Genomic DNA, 25,987 nt, shown 5'->3' with positions numbered 1-25,987 from the left:
CCATGTAGCTTTGAAACTCAAGGGGTCAAGGTAGGTTGCAAATCGAAGGCTTCAAGGTAAAGTGATAACAAAGTTGGTGACTCTACAAGTTCACCTTCTTCCATCCACTTGGCATCCATTGGTGGATAGTTTCTGAACTTCACCAAGTAACACCTAGCAACCTTGCCTTTCACTTTCCTTTCTTTGTGTGCCAAAATCTGTTCCGGGACCAAGATCTCGTCAAGTTCCTCGACTTCCGGCTGATCTTCAACTGGCATAACTTCTGGCACATCACCCACATAGGGTCTGAGAAGACTCACATGAAATGCATTGTGAATCTTCCAACTCACGCAATTTCAGCCTATATGCAACATCATTGATTATGTCGCATACTTGAAAAGGCCCATAGTAACGCATGCTGAGCTTTGGAAACAGTCTTTCCTTGCCCTTCATCTTCTTTAACCTTGCCTTTTCAAAGCGTAGAAGCACCCAATCACCAAGTGAAAATACCACTTCACGAGATCAGTTGCTTTCTTTTGCTTTGCCTGAGTCTTTTCTAAGGCCACTTTGACCTTCTTGTACATTTCATCCATGTCCTGAACATACTTATCTCCTTCAAATATCTTGTCCTTTGTATGCAGTATGGGCGGAACTTTCTTGCCACCTTCAACTATCTCAAAAGGTGCCTTGCCAGTTGATGAATGCACTGTATTATTGTATGCATACTCCACCAATGGCAAATACTGCTCCCACTTTCCTTTATGCTCTAACACATAGCACTTCAGCAGATCTAGGACAGTAGAATTTGCCTCTTCTGCATAGTGACATAAAAACCCGTTTCAGCCCTCTGAAACCCCGAAATGGCGAAACGTTTCGGCGAAACGTGCGAAACAAGTTGATTTTTTCTTTTTTGCCCCCTTTTAACCAGTTAACCTCAAACAACCCGTTCGGGGATTTTTAAAGCTATGCACAAAGGCCGCCTCGAAAAATCGGTAGATTTTTTACCCTCACACACATCAAATAATGTCTCTCTCTCTCTCTCTCTCTCTCTCTCTCTCTCTCTCTCTCTCTCTCTCTCTCTCTCTCAACCTTACACATCAGCATGGCCCCCTCGTCTTCACCTCCACGTTGTTGCAGCTGGCTGCCGACTTACCTTGTTCACTAGTGACTCAAGTCTCACATCAAGATTTTGGTATTTCATGTCTTTACATATGAATTTGTCTGTATATTCAATGTATAATTATACGAACATACATATAAAACGAAACCTGTGTTTCGCTTTTCTTGAGCTCCGAAACGAAACGTTTCAGAAACCTTGAAACCCCGAAACCCCGAAACGCTTCATGTCACACTGCTCTTCTGACTGCCCATCTGTTTGAGGATGAAATGACGAAGAGAATTTGAGCGTTGTGCCCATATTCTCAAACAAGTCTCTCCACGACAAACTTGTCATGCGTGGATCACGGTCGCTAACAATCAACTGTGGCATGCCATGATACTTGAAAATATTGCTCATAAACAAGCGTGCCATCTGATCTGACATATCTTCTTCCTGACAAGAATAAAATGAGCATGCTTGTTGAATCGGCAAATGATGGTCCAAATACCATCGTTTCTTGTCTGTCTTCTCGGAAGATCAAAGATAAAATCCATAGCAATACTTTCCCATGGTTTATCTGGAATAGGTGGTGGTTGCAATAACCCTGGTGCCTTTTGCTTGTCAAACTTGACCTTCTGGCATATTAGGCATTTTCGCACAAAGACATCCACATCTCTTTTTGTGTCCATCTAAAGGTGACTGCCTTCTTTTGAAGAGCATGTAAAGGTGAAGCAATCTCAGCGAAATTTCGGATAAACCTTCTGTAATAGGAGCATAGTCCCAAGAAGCTTCGGACATCGTGCACCGTCTTCAAATCTGGCCATGACTTGATCGCTTCAACTTTAGCAGGATCCATTCTGACACCATCCTTTGAGACAATGTGTCCCAGAAAGTGAATCTCTTCCAGAAAAAATTCACTTTTCTTTGCATTGATGAGCAACCTATGGCTGCGTAGCTCTTTGAACACAATGGCCAAGTGATGCCTATGCTCCTCTTCATTCTTTGAGTAGACTATCATGTCATCAAAGAATGTACCAACAAATTGCTGGTGTGGACGGAAAATTCTGTCCATCATCCTATTGAACGTAGCAGGAGCATTTGTGAGACCTAAGGGCATCACTAGAAATTCGTAAAGGCCAAACGTTGTTCTAAAAGCAGTCTTGTGCACATCCTCTGATCTAATGCGGATCTGATGGTACCCACTCTTTAGATCTATCCTGCTAAACATAGTTGCTCCTAATTTGTCGAGAATATCATCAATTCTAGGTATAGGGAACCTATTCTTGATGGTATTCTTGTTCAGTGCACGGTAGTCGATGCACATACGCCATGAGCCATCCTTTTTCTGCACCAACAACACTGGAGAACAGAATGGAGATGAACTGGGCTGAATCAGCCCCTTTTCTAACAGCTCCTGTACTTGGCTCATTATCTCTTTCTGCTGAGCCGCACTAACCCTGTATGGAGGCTTATTTGGTGGGCTACTGCCTGGCACCAAATCTATCGCATGGTCCTCGGGTCTCTCTGGCGGTAATTGAGACGGTAATGAATCGGAAAAAAAGTCACTATACTGTTGTAAAAACATTGACCTTTCTTTATCTAACACAGATAAATTTGATTCATCACAATCTGACACTTCACGTGCAAAAACCAAGTACGCAGAAAGATGCTTTTTGTCACCAACGTGTGACTACTATCTATCCTTTTTGTTGATTTCTTTCTTATTATCTATTTACTTTCACTTTTTGGAAACACCCCTCGGGAAATCTAACTGCCCTGCATTACATAGCTAGTGTGGAACTGTCCAGAGGGAGTCCAGGCCTGAGGGCAAGTGAGCACTAAGGTTGGACAAGGACTATGGTTAGCCAAGTGGGGTCATTGACTAGCCAAAGTGGAATCCTTTGCTACAGAGGCTACATTTCAATTCTGGGTGTGGCCACAGTGTACAAAGAGGGTCGGATGACCTAGAAAGATACAATGGCAGCATCTCCTAAAATTTAGGGAACTGCTATTTTGGGACCTGAAAATGTGTTGGCGTCATTACCTCCAGAATGACAAGGGGAACATTTTCTTACTTTGCCGTGAAGTCAACTGGGCAACTGGTTGGGAGATTTTTAGGCGGCAACCCCGAAACGGGAAAATGCTTATAAATGTGCCAAGTGGCACCTTCTGGTGCACTTGCCTCATGCAACAAGAGTTGGCGCGGAATTTAGGAGGGGGAGAGCCTCATTTTCAGTTTTGTCACAGGTTGAGAGCTATGGAGTGCTTGCTTTCCCTCTTATGCACAGTGCGGTGCCAGGAGTGATGCCCTGCACGCTACGCACTACCCTCTCTCTCCCCTTTGGCAGTATGTTATGCCCCACTAGTGGGCTCTTCATTTGACCAATGTACAGTTGTGTGGGTTCATGCGCGATTGCCGAGGCAAGAGCCTCTTGCACAGGTACTGGATTAGCTAGCGGCTAATCCCCCCGCAGGTACAGGTGAATTCGGAGAGGTTTCACGCCAGAAATCTCGTCCGATTCAAAGGGCAAGTAGCCCTACAGGTGCAGGAGCTCGAGGACTTGCTACGGATGCGACCGGCACGCGAAACGGAGCCCAAACCAGTAAATTACAGCCTGCTGTGTATTTTTGCAGGTTTAGGGTTTTGGCCCTAAACGGACCCTAATACCCCCAGGAGGTTCGGGGATGCAAGGGGACCGTTGTACAGGCGATCTGGCGCATTTTCAGGGCTGAAAACAGAGAATTCAGCGTGCTGCAGATTCTCGCCAGGTTTTGCAAAGTGCCCGTATGCGTCGGGAAAGTCATTTAATGCGTGGGAATACTGACCGTGAAGGGTTCTAGTACAGTTATGCTGCCGAAATCAGGCCAGAACAGTCAAAATTCAGCCAAGGTTGTGCCGGGCAGCTTGGAAAGAACCACAGCGTTTATTCCCTCTTTTAAACAATAAAGAAATATCGAGATGGGCGCCTAAGTTAGGGGCCAATCTGGTGTCGGTCTTCTCATACAGGTGCATTCTAGCATCTGTATCCCATTCCCCTCTTTGTGTCACTATAGCGCAGGTATAATAGACAACTAATAATGGGTGAAAGCTAAATCAAGGTTTAAAGTAAAGTCTACCGCCCAGGCCGGTTTCGTGGTTCCATCGACAGGATTAAATCACTTTTTCCCATAGAAGTGAGCCTTGGTCAGTTTTGGGCTTGAAGACACAGGGGATCATAGACCAGACACAAGGAATTGCAATTATGGCTGACAGACCAAATGATGTGACTGAAGAGGTTTCCTCTTCGCAGGGTCAACAGACACATGAAGTGGGTGAGTCCTCAAGACCACCACAGACAGATGACGATATATTCAGGACCCAGTTGGCTACTGTTGTGGCTATGTTCACACAAGTAATGCAGAACCCGAGGTTTTTAGCCTTTCTGCAACCTCCTGTTCCGTCTCAGCAAGTTGGGTCACTGGATCATATTCAAAAGCCTATTAAGGCTCGAGCACAGGTGATTCATACCGCACAGTCAATGGAAACACATGTACACTTGACGGAGAACATACAGTCTCCACAACCTATGCCTAAGGTGCAAGAACAGGTGGCTGAGATGCCAGTCTTTCAGGCTGTACCAGTTCAGCCCGCCACCTTTCAGCAGCCTATAGCTGGTTCTAATGAGCAGGGAAGCAACCTACAGGCTATGCAACAGGTCTTCCCACCACCTTCAGTACACCCTGGCTATTTTGGAGGTGGATCGGTATTCCAGAGCATGGCTGGTCATGCACCTGGAAATCAGTTTTACACGCCAGGAACAGTGTTCGGGGGTGCTCAAACGATGATGCCTAACCCCATGTATGGTGTCACGGGCATGCTACCAGGGTTTCAGAGCACTCAGGGCCAATTTGGGATACCACAGGCAAATTTTGGTATGGCTGGAATTACCAATCAGCAGCCAAATATGGAATTTCCAGGTCAAGTTAATAGCGGCCAAGAAACACAGATGAACCCTAATAGTGTTCCCATGTTTCAGTCACTTCCATATGACAATTTGACGCCGTTGGAGAGGCCAACTCCGTACAAAGAAGGTGGCAAAGGTGTGTCTTTCACGACCTTTACAGGGTTTGATGACAGGAAGAAGGCTCTCTCATTCCTCCAGCAGTTTGACAAGGCCTATGCAGGAGGAAACTTTACAGAGGCTTCAAAGGTCCGCAAGGCAGCCACTTTCTTGACAGGGAATGCGGGACAATGGTGGACAACTTTATTGCTTCAAGGGCAAGCTCCGTCCACATGGATTTACTTCAAGCAGATTTTTGCAGCAGCATGGTTATCTGATGACTTTGAAGCAGATGTCATGACAGAATGGCACCAGCTTAATGCTGCCACTTGCAGAAATCTGGATGATTGCAATCGGAAGTTTTGGAAAGCTCTACTTCCAGTAACTTCCTAAGGTTTGTGCCATTGACAGAACAGATTGAAAAATACTGTTGTGGCCTACCTAAAGGATTGAGAAAGTACTGTACAAAGACAAAAGTCACTACTTTGACGCAGCTCATCGAGGTAGCAAACACTGGCAATGGTTTGCTCAAGGGAGAAGATTGTGAATTTAACATTGGCGTCAAGGCAGGATCAGGCAAGAAAAATTCAGCCAAGAAGCACATTCCCAATGAGGCTCCTAAAGGGACTCAGGAGTCAGCCAACGCAGGGAAAGATAAAGCTACGGCTGAATCAGAAAAAGGACTAGCAAAGAAATGGAAAAGACGTTTTCCTCGCAAGTCAGAAGAGCAAAAGAAGGTCCTGAGGACAGAAAACAAATGCTTTATATGTGAGCAACCTGGCCACATTGCTTACAATTGTCCTACAAAGAAAAGGCCAGCTGATTCTAATGACAAGGAAGACAAGAAAGGAAAGAAGCCCATGGCTGGTCTAGTGCCAGATATGGTGGGCGACAAGCCAAATTCAGATGCAAGTGAGCTTTGCAGAGCATGGGGAAAGGTCAGGGATCAAACAGTGCTTATCTTCTTTGATCCAGGTGCCAAAGCCAACTTTATTTCCCCAGAATTGGCTTCAAAGTTGGGAATCAGACCTGAAGAGATGGGTTATACAGCAGAGGCAGGTTTGGCATGTCCTGGCCATACAGAGGCTGTGACACCCATCATTGGAAAATTGCGCCTACATATCCAGTCCTATGTAGATGCTGAAGAATTTTACATCATGCCACTGGACGGATGTGATGTGTTGCTAGGTATTCCTTGGTTGTTTCGTGTACAGGGAATCATGGATGCCTACAACAAAAAGATCACTGTACAGAGCAGGGGAAAGACTCACATTCTGGATGTCAAGCTTAAAGGGGAGTCTATTCCCACTGTATCAGCTTCTGCTATTACTTCTGTAATGAAAAAGCATCTTTCTACGTACTTGGTTTTTGCACGTGAAGTGTCAGATTGTGATGAATCAAATTTATCTGTACTAGATAAAGAAAGGTCAATGTTTTTACAACAGTATAGTGACTGTTTTTCCGATTCATTACCGTCTCAATTATCGCCAAAGAGACCCGAGGACCATGCGATAGATTTGGTGCCAAGCAGTAGCCCACCAAATAAGCCTCCGTACAGGGTTAGTACGGCTCAGCAGAAAGAGATAATGGGCCAAGTACAGGAGTTGTTAGAAAAGGGGCTGATTCAGCCCAGTTCATCTCCATTCTGTTCTCCAGTGTTGTTGGTGCAGAAAAAGGATGGCTCATGGCGTATGTGCATCGACTACCGTGCACTGAACAAGAATACCATCAAGAATAGGTTCCCTATACCTAGAATTGATGATATTCTGGACAAATTAGAAGGAGCAACTATGTTTAGCAGGATAGATCTAAAGAGTGGGTACCATCAGATCCGCATTAGATCAGAGGATGTGCACAAGACTTCTTTTAGAACAACGTTTGGCCTTTACGAATTTTTAGTGATGCCCTTTGGTCTCACAAATGCTCCTGCTACGTTCAATAGGATGATGGACAGAATTTTCCGTCCACACCAGCAGTTTGTTGGTACATTCTTTGATGACATGATAGTCTACTCAAAGAATGAAGAGGAGCATAGGCATCACTTGGCCATTGTATTCGAAGAGCTACGCAGTCATAGGTTGCTCATCAATGCAAAGAAAAGTGAATTTTTTCTGGAAGAGATTCACTTTCTGGGACACATTGTCTCAAAGGATGGTGTCAGAATGGATCCTGCAAAAGTTGAAGCGATCAACTCATGGCCAGATTTGAAGACGGTGCACGATGTCCGAAGTTTCTTGGGATTATGCTCCTATTACAGAAGGTTTATCCGAAATTTCGCTGAGATTGCTTCACCTTTACATGCTCTTCAATAGAAGGCAGTCACTTTTAGATGGACACAGAAAGAGATTTCAGCTTTTAATCTCTTACAGGAAAAGATGACTTCAGATCCAGTCATTGTGTTGCCAGATATTAGGAAGTCATTTGTGGTCCAGTGTGATGCCTGCGGTAGTAGCATTGGTGCAGTGCTAATGCAAGATGGCAGGGTAGTAGCCTATGAGAGCAAAATTTTGCAAGGGCCAGAGATGACCATGCAGGTCTATGAGAAAGAGTTACTGGCTGTGATTCATGCGCTCTTAAGTTGGAAACACTACCTGCTAGGTGCAGATTTCGTTGTCCAAACGGACCATCAGACCTTGCGATACTTCTTGACACAAACAAAGTTATCTGAGAAGCATATGCGATGGGCAAATATCTTGTCCATGTTCCATTTTCAGATTGTGCATGTGGAAGGCAAGAAGAACGTTGTGGCTGATGCCTTGTCAAGGAAGCCACAAATTTCAGCTGTGTCGATTCCTTATCATCATGAACTTGATGATATGAGAGAACAGTATGCAAATGATGAAGATTTTGCAAGGGTCTTCGAGCAACTAATGGATGGACAATGTCATGAACACTATCTTCTTAAAGACGGGTTCATGATGATGCATGGCAGATTGTGTCACAAAGCCATTGCGACGCAAAGTTATGGAAGAGAGTCATGTCCCACCGTATGCAGGGCATCGTGGCATCGTGGCATCGATGCTACAGTTAAAGTGGTTGAGACATTCTTCTATTGGCCTACATTGAGAAGAGATGTGGATGCCTTTGTGCGAGAATGCCTAATATGCCAAAAGGTCAAGTTTGACAGGCAAAAGGCACCAGGATTATTGCAACCACTACCTATTCCAGATAAACCATGGGAAAGTATTGCTATGGATTTTATCTTTGATCTTCCGAGAACGCAGACAAGAAACGATGGTATTTGGACCATTATTTGCAGATTCAGCAAACAGGCTCATTTTATTCCTGTCAGGAAGAAGATAAAGCCAGATCAGATGGCACGCTTGTTTATGAGCAATATTTTCAAGTATCATGGCATGCCACAGTCGATTGTTAGCGACCGTGATCCACGCATGACAAGTTTGTTCTGGAGAGGCTTGTTTGAGAATATGGGCACAACGCTCAAATTCTCTTCGTCATTTCATCCTCAAACAGATGGGCAGTCAAAAGAGGCAAATTCTACTGTCCTAGATCTTCTGAAGTGCTATGTGTCAGAGCATAAAGGAAAGTGGGAGCAGTATTTGCCATTGGTGAAGTATGCATACAATAATACAGTGCATTCATCAACTGGCAAGGCACCCTTTGAGATAGTTGAAGGTGGCAAGAAAGTTCCTCCCATACTGCATACAAAGGACAAGATATTTGAAGCAGATAAGTATGTTCGGGACATGGATGAAATGTACAAGAAGGTCAAAGTGGCCTTAGAAAGGACTCAGGCAAAGCAAAAGAAAGCAGCTGATCGTCACCGTCGTGAAGTGGTATATTCACTTGGTGATTGGGTGCTTTTACGCTTTAAAAAGGCAAGGTTAAAGAAGATGAAGGGCAAGGAAAGACTCTTTCCAAAGCTCAGCATGCATTACTATGGGCCTTTTCAAGTGTGCGACATAATCAGTGATGTTGCATATAGGCTGAAATTGCCTGACAGTTGGAAGATTCACAATGAGTTTCATGTGAGTCTTCTTAGACCCTATGTGGGTGATGTGCCAGAAGATATGCCAGCTGAAGATCAGCCGGAAGTCGAGGAACTTGACGAGATCTTGGTCCCGGAACCGATTTTGGCACACAAAGAAAGGAAAGTGAAAGGCAAGGTTGCTAGGCGTTACTTGGTAAAGTTCAGAAACTATCCACCAATGGATGCTAAGTGGATGGAAGAAGGTGAACTTGCAGAGTCACCAACTGTGTTATCACTTTACCTGGAAGCCTTCGATTTGCAACCTACCTTGACCCCTTGAGTTTCAGAGCTACATGGATTGTCAGTGTGACAATGGCTTTTGAAACAAATGATGTACATGGTATTTAAAGTGAGCTCAAATGAAATACCTGTTACATGAATGTTAGAGCTATACAGATTGTCAGTTTGGCAATTGCTCTTATGGAATGTCCAAAAGTTTGGTTAGTGCTATAGAAGTGAGTATTTCTTGTCAGTTTGTCAAGGATACAGTGATTGCTTCTATTGAAGAGTACATGTGTAACTGCATTCTTAAACTGTCGGTTTGGGTATGCTCGAAAGTGTTACGGGATCCAACGTGTACTATAAGACAGTGGCAAAATGTGCAGCTACCATTTTGTCATCGGAAAGTTAGTGACTCAAAGCAATGGCAGAGTGCGAAGCTACCACTATGTCATAGGGACAGGGTTCACACGCAGGCAATACATGAGTCAACAAGGTGTTGAATACACCAGGGTTGACAATGAGCATGTATGTGTCGTATATGTGTCGACAGGTGTTGAATACATCAATGTTGACAGTAAGCATGTACGACATAGATGCAAACGAGGACGTTTGAGATTTCAAGAGGGGAGTACGTCACCAGCGTGTGACTACTATCTATCCTTTTTGTTGATTTCTTTCTTATTATCTATTTACTTTCACTTTTTGGAAACACCCCTTGGGAAATCTAACTGCCCTGCATTACATAGCTAGTGTGGAACTGTCCAGAGGGAGTCCAGGCCTGAGGGCAAGTGAGCACTAAGGTTGGACAAGGACTATGGTTAGCCAAGTGGGGTCATTGACTAGCCAAAGTGGAATCCTTTGCTACAGAGGCTACATTTCAATTCTGGGTGTGGCCACAGTGTACAAAGAGGGTCGGATGACCTAGAAAGATACAATGGCAGCATCTCCTAAAATTTAGGGAACTGCTATTTTGGGACCTGAAAATGTGTTGGCGTCATTACCTCCAGAATGACAAGGGGAACATTTTCTTACTCTGCCGTGAAGTCAACTGGGCAACCGGTTGGGAGATTTTTAGGCGGCAACCTCGAAACGGGAAAATGCTTATAAATGTGCCAAGTGGCACCTTCTGGTGCACTTGCCTCATGCAACAAGAGTTGGCGCTGAATTTAGGAGGGGGAGAGCCTCATTTTCAGTTTTGTCACAGGTTGAGAGCTATGGAGTGCTTGCTTTCCCTCTTATGACAGTGCGGTGCCAGGAGTGATGCCCTGCACGCTACGCACTACCCTCTCTCTCCCCTTTGGCAGTATGTTATGCCCCACTAGTGGGCTCTTCATTTGACCAATGTACAGTTGTGTGGGTTCATGCGCGATTGCCGAGGCAAGAGCCTCTTGCACAGGTACTGGATTAGCTAGCGGCTAATCCCCCCGCAGGTACAGGTGAATTCGGAGAGGTTTCACGCCAGAAATCTCGTCCGATTCAAAGGGCAAGTAGCCCTACAGGTGCAGGAGCTCGAGGACTTGCTACGGATGCGATCGGCACGCGAAACGGAGCCCAAACCAGTAAATTACAGCCTGCTGTGTATTTTTGCAGGTTTAGGGTTTTGGCCCTAAACGGACCCTAATACCCCCAGGAGGTTCGGGGACGCAAGAGGACCGTTGTACAGGCGATCTGGCGCATTTTCAGGGCTGAAAACAGAGAATTCAGCGTGCTGCAGATTCTCGCCAGGTTTTGCAAAGTGCCTGTATGCGTCTGGAAAGTCATTTAATGCGTGGGAATACTGACCGTGAAGGGTTCTAGTACAGTTATGCTGCCGAAATCAGGCCAGAACAGTCAAAATTCAGCCAAGGTTGTGCGGGGCAGCTTGGAAAGAACCATAGCGTTTATTCCCTCTTTTAAACAATAAAGAAATACCGAAAGGGGCGCCTAAGTTAGGGGCCAATCTGGTGTCGGTCTTCTCATACAGGTGCATTCTAGCATCTGTATCCCATTCCCCTCTCTTGTGTCACTATAGCGCAGGTATAATAGACGACTAATAATGGGTGAAAGCTAAATCAAGGTTTAAAGTAAAGTCTACCGCCCAGGCCGGTTTCACTTTTTCATTACAGAAGTAATAGCAGAAGCTGATACAGTGGGAATAGACTCCCCTTTAAGCTTTACATCCACAATGTGAGTCTTTCCATGATTCCCTGTACACGAAACAACCAAGGAATACCTAGCAACACATCACATCCGTCCAGTGGCATGATGTAAAATTCTTCAGCATCTACATAGGACTCGATATGTAGGCGCAACTTTCCAATGATGGGTGTCACAGCCTCTGTATGGCCAGGACTTGCGAGGAAAACGTTTTTTCCATTTCTTTGTTGGTCTCTTTTCTGATTCAGCCGTAGCTTTGCCTTTCCCTGCGTTGGCTGGCTTCTGAGTCCCTTTAGGAACCTCATTGGGAACATACTTCTTCGCTGAATTTTTCTTGGCTGATCCTTCCTTGACGCCAGTATTAAATTCACAATCTTCTCCCTTGAGCAAACCATTGCCAGTGTTCTACCTCGATGAGCTGCGTCAAAGTAGTGACTTTGGTCTTCGTGCAGTACTTTCTCAATCCTTTGGGTAGGCCACAACAATATTTTTCAATCTGTTTTGTCAATGGCACGAACCTATAGGAAGTTACTGGAAGTAGAGCTTTCCAAAACTTCCGATTGTAGTCATCCAGATTCTTGCAAGTGGCAGCATTAAGCTGGTGCCATTCTGTCATGACATCTGCTTCAAAGTCATCAGATAACCATGCTGTTGCAAAAATCTGCTTGAAGTAGACGGAGCTTGCCCTTAAAGCAATAAAGTTCCGTATTCCCTGTCAAGAAAGTGGCTGCCTTGCGGACCTTTGAAGCCTCTGTAAAGTTTCCCTCTGCATAGGCCTTGTCAAACTGCTGGAGGAATGAGAGAGCCTTCTTCCTGTCATCAAACCATGTAAAGGTCGTGAATGTCACACCTTTGCCACCTTCTTTGTACGGAGTTGGCCTCTCAAGCGGCGTTAAGTTGTCATATGGAAGTGACTGAAACATGGGAACACTGTTAGGCTTCATCTGTGTTCCTTGACCGCTATTAAGTTGACCTGGAAATGCCATATTTGGTTGTTGATTTGTAATTCCAGCCATACCAAAATTTGCCTGTGGCATCCCAAATTGGCCCTGAATGCTTTGAAACCCTTGTAGCATGCCCGTGACACCATACATGGGGTTAGGCCTCATTGTTTGAGCACCCCCGAACACTGTTCCTGGCGTGTAAAACTGATTTCCAGGTGCATGACCAGCCATGCTATGGAATACCGATCCACCTCCAAAGTAGCCAGGGTGTACTGAAGGTGGTGGGAAGACTTGTTGCATAGCCTGTAGGTTGCTTCCCTGTCCATTAGAACCAGCTATAGGCTACTGAAAGGTGGCTGGCTGAACTGGTACAGCTTGAAAGACTGGCATTTTAGCCACCTGTTCTTGCACCTTAGGCAGAGGTTGTGTAGACTGCATGTTCTGCGTCAAGTGTACAGGTGTTTCCATTGACTCTGCAGTATGAATCACCTGTGCTTGAGCCTTAACAGGCTTTTGAATATGATCCAGTGACCCAACTTGCTGAGACAGAAGAGGAGGTTGCAGAAAGGCTAAAAACCTCGGGTTCTGCATTACTTGTGTGAACATAGCCACAGCAGTAGCCAACTGGGTCCTGAATATATCATCATCTGTCTGTAGTGGTCTTGAAGACTCACCCACTTCATGTGTCTGTTGACCCTCCGAAGAGGAAACCTCTTCAGTCACATGATCTGGTCTGTCAACCATAATTGCAATTTCCTGTTTCTGGTCTATGATCCCCTGTGTCTTCAAGCCCAAACTAACCAAGGCTCACTTCTATGGGAAAAAGTGATTTAATCCCAACCATGGAACCATGAAACCAGCCTGTTTAATCCAAAAAGGGCGGTAGACCTTAGACTTAAACTTTATTTGCTTTCACTCATTTAATTTGTCGCCCAGTTTACCTGTACTTTCAAGACACAACATAGGGGAAAGGGATACAGGCTGCTAGACTGCACCTGTATGAGAAGACCGACACCAGACTGGCCCCTAAATTAGGCGCCCCTTTCGGTATTTCTTTATTCTTTAACAGAGGGAATAAAAGTTGTGGTTCCCTACAAGCTGCCCCGCACAATCTTGGCTAAATTTCAACTGTTCTGGCTTGATTTCGGCAACATAACTGTACTAGGACCCTTCACAGTCAGTATTCCCACGCATTGGATGACTTTCCCGACACATACGGACACTTTGCGAAACCTAGCGAGAATCTGCAGCACGCTGGATTCTCTGTTTTCTACCCCGAAAATGCGCTAGATCACCTGTACAGCAGTCCCCTTGCGTCCTCGAACCTCCTGGAGATATTAGGGTCCGTTTAGGGCCAAAATCATAAACCTGCAAAAATACACAGGAGGCTGTAACTCACTGTTTCGGGCTCCGTTTTGCATGCCGGTCGCATCCGTAGCAAGTCCTCGAGCTCCCGCACCTGTCGGGCTACTTGTCCTTTGAATGGGACGAGATTTCGCACGTGAAACCTCTCCGAATCACCTGTACCTCCAGGGGGATTAGCCGCTAGCTAATCCAATACCTGTGCAAGAGGCTCTTGCCTCGGCAATTGTGCATGAACCCACACAACTGTACATTGGTCAAATGAAAAGCCCACTAGAGGGGCATAACATACTGCCATAGGGGGGAGAGAGAGCAGTGCGTAGCGTGCAGGGCATCACTCCTGGCACCGCACTGTACATAAGTGGGAAAGCAAGCACTCCATTGAAGCTCTCAACCTGTGACAGAGAGAAAATGAGCCCTCTCCTCTCTAAAATCAGCGCCCCCTCTTCATGCATGAGGAAACTGCACAGAAATGTGCCACTTAGCACACTTACAGGCCATTTCCCGTTTTGGGGTTGCCGCCTAAAAATCTCCCGACGGTTGCCCAGTTTGCTTCGCAGCAAAGTAATAAAATGTTCCCCTTGTCATTCCGGAGATAATGACGCGAACACATTTCTCGGCCCAAAATAGCAATTCCCTAAATTTTAGGAGATGGTGCCATTGTATCTTTCTAGGTCATCTGACCCCCTTTGTACACTGCAACCACACCCAGAACTGAAATGTAGCCTCTGTAGCAAAGGATTCCACTTTGGCTAGTCAATGACCCCACTTTGGCTAACCATAGTCTTTGTCCAACCTTAGTGCTCTCTTGCCCTCAGGCCTGGACTCCCTCTGAACAGTTCCACACTAGCTATGCAATGCAGGCAGTTAGATTTCCCGAGGGGTGATTCCAAAAAGTGAAAATAAATAAATAATAAGAAAGAAATCAACAAAAAGGATAGATAGTAGTCACACGTTGATGACAGTTCTCATAGCCATAGCCAACTTTTGGTGAAGTTTTATCGCGGGATGTTGCAGCAGACACTCTCTTCGTAGAGTGTGGTGGCTGTAAATTCTCTGTTTTCAGCCCTTAAGCATCTCTTTTAGGGTAAATTTCAACAAAATACACATAGAATCCAGTTCTTCTCTTCCTACACTACGCGTACACAAAGTTTGGTGCAATTCCATCGCAAAAAAGGTCTCTATTTCGGCATCAGAAGGTGCTCAGTGGTATCAAAGCAAGGTCATCTCTCTCTTTCTTAAGGGATTGACGACTCTTGGCAGACTGCAGAAATGGAAGGACGCGAGATAGAGTTCTCTCTCACTTTTTGAGGGCTCCAATGCATAGAGCATACTCACAATAGGGGAGGTAGGAGCATTGCCAACACTGAGAAATGGGGGAGGGGGTGGTCTTATCAAGCCAGAAGGAAGAGGGGGCGCTAGGAAGAGAGAGGATGAGAGAGAGAGAGAGAGCTAGTTTGCATTGGTAAATGTGCCAAGTGGCACACTTACTTAATAACTTTAAAACCATTCAACTTTCACATTTAAGAGTCCCTAGGCTATTAATGAAATGTGCAAATTAACTCACAATTGCACACACAGATGCTACTAATGAAATGTTAGCTGCTTCGCAGCACAATGCCATATCGACACTGCTCTGGCATTACATGTTCGCACTTGTCCAGCCATTTGGTCCAGCACAAATCATTTAAAATAATTAAATTGACTTATCCTCAGGCCGTAAAAATAATTCAGGCCTTAGGATTACTTATATTCTAAGGACCCCATCTCATTCTTGTGCTCGCACTGACACGCGTAATTGTCTGAGCCTGAAATCTGAGGCTACTATTTACCCCTTTATTGAAGACCCGATTTCCCAATCACTAGGGCTTCAGGGTATTTTCTGCTAGGGTCTCCCTGAGATGCTTTGGCCCAAACTAGGGAGCACCTGAAGCCCCAAAACTGCTAGATCTGTTCTAATGTGCACACAACTAATTAGATAATTCTTTTTTCGTAAATAAATTAATTTATTTACAAAGTCTGACATAGTTACATTATCCTAAGTCAAGCCACCAATTGTGGTGAAATGAAGTTGGCCTTGGCTCCTCCATCAAAGAATATTAAGACCTCCTAATCTTGTACTTTGCCCCATGCTCTTTAGGGTTCACTACTCTCATCCTTTTACTCCAAGGTCGCAAGCGCAAAATCTAAAATTAGTCATGCCTTTGTCTTTCCTTCCTATGTCCACTCCTCGCCGATTTGAAACTCTCTAGCTTGTCCTTACCTTGCTCCTTTGGTTCTTTCTTAGGACACTTTGCAAGCTTGTTTACTCTCTTTGCAGTACTTTGCACGCTGCTCTACTGTCAATTTCAGGCGGATCGGTTTCTTCTTCAGCTTTTTGTCCTTCTCCTTTTTCTCCTTAGAAGACTCTTTCCCCGTCAACATAGACATTGGCTTGTTCACAACCATAGCACTTACTCTCTTTGCAAGTTTTGCACGCTGCTCTCTTGTCAATTTCAGGCGGATCGGTTTCTTCTTCAGCTTTTTGTCCTTCTCCTTTTTCCCCTTAGAAGATTCTTTCCCCGTCGACATAGACATTGGCTTGTTCAATGGGTAAGTCAAGGAGCCTGAATGCAACGTGTTCCATGAGCTTCCAAATGCTCTCGAAGTTTTGCTTCAAAGAGTCCCACTAGACTTCTTTTGATAAGTCACAACACAATTGCTCCATCTGCTCCCAAAAAAGGGATCTTCCAAAAAGGCATCCAAAAGCCGTCAATAATTAATAGCCAAAGTATCATCTTTCATCATCCTCAGATGGTTCCGAGCCATAATGACGTCCTATTCATACTCCTCAATTAGGCATGTTGAATAGTCTTTTAAACTTTACCCACGTTTTTAGAGCTTTCTTATGCAAGAGCAAGGTCGACCACCATGTCTGAGCATGCGGGTAGAAGCTCGATAGGAATCTTTAAAAACTGAAAAAGTGTCGAACCGTATGGCTTGACCCCATCCTTAAACTCTTTGATCTTCTTTTCCAAATAGTCATACTGAGTCAATCTCGTAAGGTGGTTTTGTTTCTTACCATAGATGGTGCTGAAAGTATGAGAATCATTGTCTTATATGAAGAGCACGAGGTGTCCTCTGAGCTACTAGACTTCATCTTATATTTGCTTTTCTTGGTCTTTCTACGCTTCTTCCGCCTCTTCTCCTCCTCGCTGTAATCAGAGGAAGGGAAATTGTCTCAACTCTCTACAAACAAAGATGAAGAAGAATGGGCCTCAAAGCGAACATGCTTCTTGGATCCACTAGCCTCCTTGAAAGTCAATTTCCAGCTTATGTAGCCAGGGTAGTTCTCTGACTTGCTTTTCTTCCGAGAGAGCTTTTTACTTTTACTTACTTTCTGTTCAAGACCATCATCAAACTCTTCTTGCGAGTACAGTTTCTACTTTTTTGCACCCAGCTTTGCGTTGGTCTTCATAGCCGATTTGAGAGAGGACTGGTTGGCATCCCATCATCGAGAGTGAACCTCATCAAGCGGATGCGTCAAGTGCACATGGCTCTATGTGCCACGTGGACATGCTTCATCGACTTTCAGAGCTGATTCTGTACATATCTCTAGATAGGAGTGTCTAGAATCTTCAGAGGATTAGTACCGGCAATTTTGTGAGGCTGCTTGCAGGACCTGCATGTCCAGAAGAGTCCATTAAATTAGGTTTTCCAGTTTTAGAACCCTCTTTCACGAATGGTTTGTACACACGTTTTGACAGATGTTATTACACTTTGGGGGGCATCTGACATGACGTGCATGTAGGTCTAGGCTAGAAGAAAGTGTCGGTCAAGTTTGAGAGAGAGAGAGATGCCAAACCCAAAACTGTGGCTCACTGTATATCTGAATGATGATACAAGGTGGAGGCAAGCCCAACGGCATGGATAATTGATTATATCTGAATGATGATATAAGATGGGGCAGCCCCACCAGCATGGAAAATTAATTAAAAACACTCTTACGTTCCTTTTTCCAGGTGTGGGCTAACATGGCCTTTTCATGGGCCAGCTTTTGAGCCTTGGGACTTTTAAAGCCAAGGGCCTATATAAGAAACCCTTTAAGGACGCAGAAATCGAGTGGAGCTTGAGTAGGCAAACTCACAAGAAGTCTGAGTGCTAAAATGTAACAAAGTCTTGTGTCGTGTATGTGAGCAAAACTGCCCGAATTAGATGAGAGTTGTATCAGCACACCGTGCCAACAATTTAATGTAAACAATAGTCACAGAGCCCAAGTTCAGGGCCACTGCCTCCCCACCAAGAGGTGGTATCTTCACTTGAATTGTGTAAATGTCAAATTTACAATTGATTTGTTGTCTATCTCTACCTATGCTGTTTTTCTGAAATTACGGCTTTCATACATGATAGGTGCATTACGGCTCTGAGTTTAGACTTTGAGTCTCACCTTGGTGCACAAAGAAGAGTGTGATCCAGTCATTCTCGTACACAAAAGATGCAAGAGTTAGCTTTCCAACGCAAATGTTGAGAGTGGCCTTGTGTGTGGAAAGTCCAAGGATATTCCCCTACCTTTTAACTTCATGGCATGAGAGATGCACAAGGGTCTGAGTGCATGTTTGGTTTTTCTTGATAAGCTTACTCTTTTATCCTTTGGTCTTGTCTTGTGCACCAGAGACGATGCAATACTCCGATAGTTGGTGCCAATCAAGAATCATTTGCTTTTCCAAAGGAATCCAAAATGCGGGAAGTGAGAAGAGATCACGTATCTCGCAGCATCCCATACAGTGTGACCCTCAACTTGCAACAAGGCGATATCCCCTCTAGCCCCTGACTAAGTGTGCTGGGATTAACACTGCATGCAGCTCTTCTTCATCCAGAAAACAGACCAGGAAAAGAGGGCAACCTGATAAATTACAAACCCTAGAGCAGCGGCGACAGAGAAGAAGGAGAGAAGCCACAGCATCAATTCCCAGTCCATAGCTGCCCTCGACTCCCCTGACTTCCTGTGATGGAATGTACTTTTTTCGGTGTTCACAGTGTAAAAGCGTCAACATCTTATTTTTGGTATAACTCTTCTACTTAAACTGGAAATTGGCGGGGCAACCTTCTCTCTCTCTCTCTCTCTCTCTCTCTCTCTCTCTCTCACACTCACACACACACACGTTAAAACTCTCTTCTTCTTCTTCTTCTTCTTCTCTCTCTCTCTCTCTCTCTCTCTCTCTCTCTCACACTCACACACACACACGTTAAAACTCTCTTCTTCTTCTTCTTCTTCTCTCTCTCTCTCTCTCTCTCTCTCTCTCTCTCTCACACACACACACTACAGAGCGAAATTATGTGGAGGATGTCAAACCAAGAGCCTCACCTTATGCATTCGCTCGGAGCAGCACACACGACAAACTTCCACTCAAAAAATTGCATTTAAAATGCGAGAAGTAGAGACAACATTCAGAAGAAGAAGGTAGCATGACGCACACATCTACACCCGACACATGCATGACAGAGCTGCCACGTAAGACCTCGCCAAGCTGCCAGCGCACCAAAAAGAAGGTGGCAAGAGAGAGAGAGAGAGAGAGAGAGAGAGAGAATTTTTCCACCCAATGAAACGGCACCACGTAGCTGACCGGGAAACGCTAAGGCTTTCCAACATAGAGAGAGAGAGAGAGAGAGAGAGAGTGGTGTTGTTGTTTCTAAACTAATACTTATACAGAAAGGAACATAACAGTTCAAAAGACAGCTGGCTTTAAACAAGGGACAAGGAGTAGCACAAAAACGACTCAGTTTTTTATTCATTTTTGCACATTAAAGTGAGAATGACGTATCATTCCAATGTTTTTGTACAAATGATAATCCAGAATAATTGACTCTAGAGTGAAAAAGGTAAGGTACATCAATGATGGACAGCAACTAAGCCAAAAAGATCTTAAGTAAAGATATAGTCTTCACCTACATCCATATAAACAAAACAACAGATTCGTTAGCCTTAAATACGTATTACAGGTGTCTATGAACCCTATCAGTTGACTACGAACCCTATCAGTTGTTATCTATGTCCTACCTAAAACCTTTTTAAACTTATACCTACTATCCAAAAAAATAGTTGTGAATATCCACTCTCAAACCCTATTGTTACCTTGAATACGTATTACAGGTGTCTACAAACCCCATCAGTTGTTATCCATGTTCTACTTAAAACCTTTTTAAACTTATACCTACTATCCAAAAAAATTGTTGTGAATATCCCTTCTCAAAAGGCAATTGATATGAGGCTATCACTTGTCTTTTTCACAATCTTAAAGTCACAGCTCATCAGATTAGGTGCAAGGTGTGTCTCTTTTAATTCTTTATAGATTTGTTTTAACTTGTGATCAAAAAAAGGTCATCACACCTTTTTACAACCAAGTGAGATTTATAGGTTAATGAATAGGGTTCCTAAGTATCCCATTTTTTTAAAGACTCTTATAAATATTTATTTGATCAGAAGGCCATTACCCCTTCTGATCCAAGTGGCTTATCCCTTTTTTTGTCCCATAGTGTTTTGTGTTTATGAAGCTTTTTCTTGTAAAGCCACTTCAAGTATTCAAAGGTCTAAGTTTTATAAGTTGTATGACATTTCAAACCACACAATACTTTTGAGTGCTCAATGACTCCCAAATTGAACTCTTTTAAGGTAGACAACCATTTATGTGTTATAATGGACAACCCTGCTGAGTGTATTACACAATTAAGCTAACAATACAGAGCAGAGAACTTTCCATTTTCATCGATCCTCAAATTAATTATACCTAAAAACCCAAAGTAGTCAGGCTTGCCATTTTTAAAACACGAAAACAAAAACTGTGAGCAATAATTTTGAGCGTTTGTATGAGTTAAAAAAATAATTTATGAAGTTTTTTTTTTCAAATGTGATTTTAGGAATAAAAAAACTTTCCTAATCATGACACAAATAAGCAGCATTAGTTTAAGCTTACAAAAAATAGTGATATGAATAAACTTTATACACATCAAATACACAATGAGTGTAGTAGGTTTAAAGGATTGTGCAGTATACAGCTAACAACATGATTTTAAGGTGCTCCATAACCACTGTTTATGAGAAAACGACCTCAAAGTTTCAGTTTTTTGAGGTTGTTCATCCAACCCAAAGGAAGTAGCATATTATCAATCAAGAAAGCAATCAGCCTCCATAGTCACTTTAGTCCCCACCCTTTTTTATAAAAAAATGCATGGTAACAAGTTAAATCAACGGAGTATGATAGCCTTAAACCTAAGCACATAGAGTTTTCTTTAATAATCAATAATCAATACCATGAGAAGGAGCTTACACTTGCTCAATCACTCTCAAGGTATTCCAAAAATAACCATCTGAAGTGTCCCTCTTTTTTTAATTTTATTTATCTAAGTATCGACAAACCATAGCCAGTCATGACATTAAAGTGATATCAGCGTCAAAGTTAACCATTTGAAATATCAACAATATGCAATAGTTAGACCGGGAAGGAGTCTATTTACAGTGGTCAAAGAACCTCATTAACAAAAATCATCTCATGCGGCAAAAAATATAGTTTATGAGGAGAGAGAAAAAAACATGTTCAGCATTGGACAGTAGGTCATTACCATTTAAACCAAAGTGATGGGTTAATAAAAGGTAACTGATTAAGACAGTGATAAACCAGAGAGGTATCTTCAAAAAAAAAAAAAACACAAGGTTAAGCTCCATCCTGAAAGGTCGTGCCTTACTCGACAAGCTCCATAAATGCAAGAAGTTTAGCAATCCAACCACGCACCAGACAACAAAAAAATTCCCTTAAACTCTCTTTCCCATACACAAACAACACAATCAAGGCTAAGTGAGGGGCAAGGGCATCCCTCACGTCAATTTATAGTAGCTCCAGGAGGTCATGCCGATGTTTTAAGTGAGCAAAGAATCCCACGTAAGCCGCTTACAAGATTGGTTCAAGAACCAAGACAATCAACTACGCACACCGGTTAGTAGGGGTAGATGATAGAGGCACATGTATGAGAGAGAAAGAGAGGGATGGGCAAAATATTACACAGTGATGCGACTTTGAGCAAGTGAAAGCTTCAAGTTTGAATGGGCACGCGAGCTACGCAGCGGGCAGTGGGCAAAGGGTGTTGGTGTAGGGGGGAGAGAGAGAGAGAGGGAGATACAATCACTGCAAAGGCCAAGTCAGGCGGTCCATTACTCAGCCCGCTTGGGGGAAACCCACTGATAAATGCGGTGTACTCAAAGGTGATAGTAACCAATAATTCTCTAAAAAGCTTTGAGGGTTAAGTTCCCACCATTTTATTAGGGAATTGGTTAAGAGGGGGGTTCCATTAGTTGATATGTCAAAGCCAAATGATTCCCAATTTACCATGCTCGGTAGGAAAACCATGTGTGCACCTAGTCATGGTAGCTAAATAATCCTCAAGGGTTTGCTTACTGGGGTGACAAGCCTAATTGTGCTGAGAGGTAGTTTCCACCACTGGAAGTGCCAAGGCCACATATTGTATCAGGATAAAGAACCAAGGCTCCAAAAGCCTGCCAAGATAAAGTGATATAAGTGTGTGTGTGTGTGTGTGTGTGTGTGTGTGTGTGTGTGTGTGTGTGTGTGTGTGTGTGTGTGTGTGAGAGAGAGAGAGAGAGAGAGAGAGAGAGAGAGTTAGCAGGCTCACATCAGATTTGAAAATAGATGAGCCATAGCAGAAAGTGACATGTGTGTGTATGTGTGTGTGTGCGCGCGTGTGCTCTAACCCAGGCAACACCATACTCAAGGAGTCGGTTGTAGGCCCATTGAGTATGGGCCTACTGCCTAATTAACTTGATGAGATTAGTATGATTAATTCTTAAGTCAAACCAATTGTTACGTGAGATAGCTTTAGTGATATTGTTAATTAGGTTGGCTCTTTTGAAACCATTGAGGCAATATTTGTTGATGAGACGATTGATATCTTCTCATGCAATGAAGCTATCAAAAGAGGAATACAAAATCATGTAGAGTAAACTTATACAAGAATTCAGTGCAGCTTTAGGTGGACGATTACTTTTCTTTTTTAAACTCTCTTTAGTGGAGATATTCAGGTTATCCATTTTCAAAATAAAACGAAGATCAAAGTTACCATTATAGGGGTTGTGTAAGAAAATTGAGCAGTTCAATAATTGTAGAGGTGGAATAGAATCCAGAAGGGGTATCAAAACCGTTACCCATAGTTGGTTCTTATACATTTTGGATATATAGATGTGATTTTGTTGTGAAAGGATATATTATTAAGGCTAAGAATATCATCCATTTATCTATCGGTATGAGTAAAGAGGGAAAGTTTGTGGTTGATATTTTTGTTTTCCATGGTTTTAAGAAACCATGGAAAACAAAAATATCATCCATTTATCTATCGGTATGAGTAAAGAGGAAAAGTTTGTGGTTGATATTTTTGTTTTCAATGGTTTTAAGAACCATGGTATAAATGGTTTTAAGAAACCATTTATACTCAAAGTAAGCTAGGTATAGGTTACACATAAGGGGTGAGCAGGAAAAGGCCATAGGAACACCAAGGCTTTGGTTATAGCAATTGCCACCAAAATGCAGAAACACACAAAACAATTATCAAGAAGCCATGAAATAAAGTCATATAGCTTCTTCTCCCCAAAGTGAGCAATATGTGTTGTGTGAGCCTTCTTAATCCATCTGGGTTTATTTCCAAGAGAAATGTGAGATAGACCTCTAAATTTAGCATTATTAAATGCGACCTTGATCATTTTTTTCAAAATGTTTTTTAATTCAATGTCACCATTAAGCGGAATGTTTTCGTAACATTGAGTGATGTCAGCAGAGAAAAGATGGAAAATCTATTTGGGGAGTTGAATGTTACTTATGTAAAGTTTTTCACAAGCCAAAATGGATTGTAATGGATCTTAAGGAAATCCAAACATACTTTCTGGTTCTTTTCACAAACTAATTAAAACTTAGTTATTACGAGATCGAGACATAAAGTAATGTCCTTAGTAATATACCATTCAAAGCATCCAAATTCCACCGGAATTTATGTTTGTGGTTTTTATAAGTTGGGAATAGCACAGGTAATTTGACTTCCTCAAGAGAATACCCAAGACTATTACATTAATTAGTGATAATAATAGTGGCATTATTAGGAGACAAGCTAAGTAGGGTAAACTTGTCCCTAGCTAGTCGTAAGTGAGTAGCCTTCCATGCAAGGTTTTTGCATATAAGAGTAGGAAAATTAGCAGCTTTATCTAGACCAACAATAACCCACTTAATGTGAGAGTTTTTGAAATTTTAGGCTAAAGTCAAGTGTGATCCAAGTGTTATCGATAGATAACTAGTGATGTGGCACAAGAGCAACCTTCTAAAAAAAACATTGTTTGACCATTTTAATTAAGTCCAGTAGGATTTCCTTCTCCAGTCGGAGAGTGTTGACTAGCAGCTAAGTAAAGCTGAAAGGGCAAGGTAAGGATTTTTTGGGAAAACTGGAAAGTGATTCAGACCCTTAGCAATGATCCTCTGAAATGTAGGATCATTAATAACTCCAAGATCACAAGTGCAAACATGCTTACCTAAACCACCAAAGTCTTTACAAAAAACATCATACTCCATACAATAACATTCTGGAATAGCATGGTTTCGTAAAAAATCATTGCTATAAATTAGATTCTTAATAGGCTGATGATATGTCCATCCTATCATGACATTTTCTAACAGGTTATGGTTACCAGAAACTATATCAAAACATTTCATAAAAGATAGATTTGGGTGAAAACAATCGAGGAGTTTATTGTGGTATAAACAGTGTACATAGATATGATTGCCACCGAAGATTTGCTGGAAATAGACTTCCTCTCGCAACGGCCAAAAATTACCTGCATATCAGAAAAGGTTACATGTCAAGGAGTTGTCGAATAGGGGTGTTCCTTTATCTCTAGTGAAACTATGAGTCTTTCCTCTATTAAAGCTAGAAGAAGTGCTAGGTGTTAGGAAGGATGTGAAAGAGCTATTGGGAGTGGTTAGTGAGTTAGGTCTTTTAAGATATGGATTGAGAGATGGAGAATCATCTCAACACACGGTTTGAGTAATCCAGTAGCAATTTTGACACATTTATAGTTGGCATAGGTGGTGAGATATGTGTCAGGCTCATCAGATTTAAGTTCTTTGAGAATGTCGAGCATCAAGCTTCAAAAGGCATTGAAAGCAATCTCAGCAACTACAAGGGATTTAGCATGCCTACCAAGAAAAGAGCAAATAAAAGGTAAATGAAATTCTATCGGTTTTCCAAGAAAGAGTTGTTCCAAATGATTGAGAATGTACCAAATAGCATGATCAAACCACATAATGCTAGAAGAAGACCAGGCCTTTGGGTCGAGGAATTTGCAAGCACATTTCAAGTAAAGTCAAAAGACATTCTAAATTGATTCTGTGTAGAAGTCAGGATTCCTCTTGGCAAACTCCATATTTTCTTTCATGCGAATGTATATGCCATCATTAGAGGCACATTTAGACTGATCAATGAAATTGAGGTTAAAAGGGGATTTAATGAGCTCTTTTTTGTCCAAAAATTGTTCGCCTTTTAGTATTTTGAGTCTGCAGTCTTCGATTGTAGATGTAGGTGGGTTGGCAAGATGACCCAAGTTTCACTGAGTATGGGTGTTGAAAAAGCTTCATTGGGAAGAATCCACAGCTGATGTTCTACTCCAAAATATTCTACGTCAATTTGCCTGACTAGTAGAAAGGGAAAACTCTAGAGACTTTTGGCACCATCTCTAAAAGGGTAGAGTCATTGAGGGTGCAGAAATTATTTTGGAATTCTTTGACAGCTTCCAGAGTGTCACTGTCTCTACAAAAGAGGCCACCAATTTGTGGGACAATAGGGGTAGCAAGGGTACTAACGAAGGCAGGATTAAGGCCACATAATTTCTTAAGAAATTAGCAAGTTCAACACTAGATGAAGAAATGTGAGTAAGATCTTGATATATAGTAAGGCTAATACACGTAGTTGGGAGAAATATTGAGATCATGGCTACCCCATCAATAGTATCTTTGTCCAAAGTAGCCAAAATTTTGACCCAATCATTGAAGGAAAGCATATGTAGGATATATGACTTTTTGTCAGCTGCTAGGCAGAATCATAGATAAGTTGTGATGCATCCAAGTTGCTTATACATCGAAGGACAATATAACTAGCCACATAAAGAGGTTCTGAAGCCAACTCAAGACCTTGG

General features: G+C 42.8%; 1 protein-coding gene across 1 annotated transcript in view; it reads right to left on the bottom strand.

Moving 5' to 3' along the window:
- The window catches only part of LOC147421509 (Cornichon family protein), a 135,784-nt gene extending 116,973 nt beyond the window's left edge, over positions 1–18,811 (bottom strand). Inside the window, exon 1 of the mRNA XM_086503240.1 lies at positions 18,656–18,811. Coding sequence (XP_086359366.1) covers positions 18,656–18,730 — 75 coding nt within the window. The 5' untranslated portion in view covers positions 18,731–18,811. The remainder of the gene's footprint in view (positions 1–18,655) is intronic.
- Positions 18,812–25,987: the final 7,176 nt, after the last annotated feature.

Source organism: Adiantum capillus-veneris, chromosome 27 (genome assembly GCF_014529385.1).
Source record: "Adiantum capillus-veneris isolate H3 chromosome 27, ASM1452938v2, whole genome shotgun sequence".
Taxonomy (NCBI): domain Eukaryota; kingdom Viridiplantae; phylum Streptophyta; class Polypodiopsida; order Polypodiales; family Pteridaceae; genus Adiantum; species Adiantum capillus-veneris.
The sequence above is the reverse complement of the archived record's forward strand: the minus strand, read 5'-3'. Positions and strand labels throughout refer to the sequence as shown.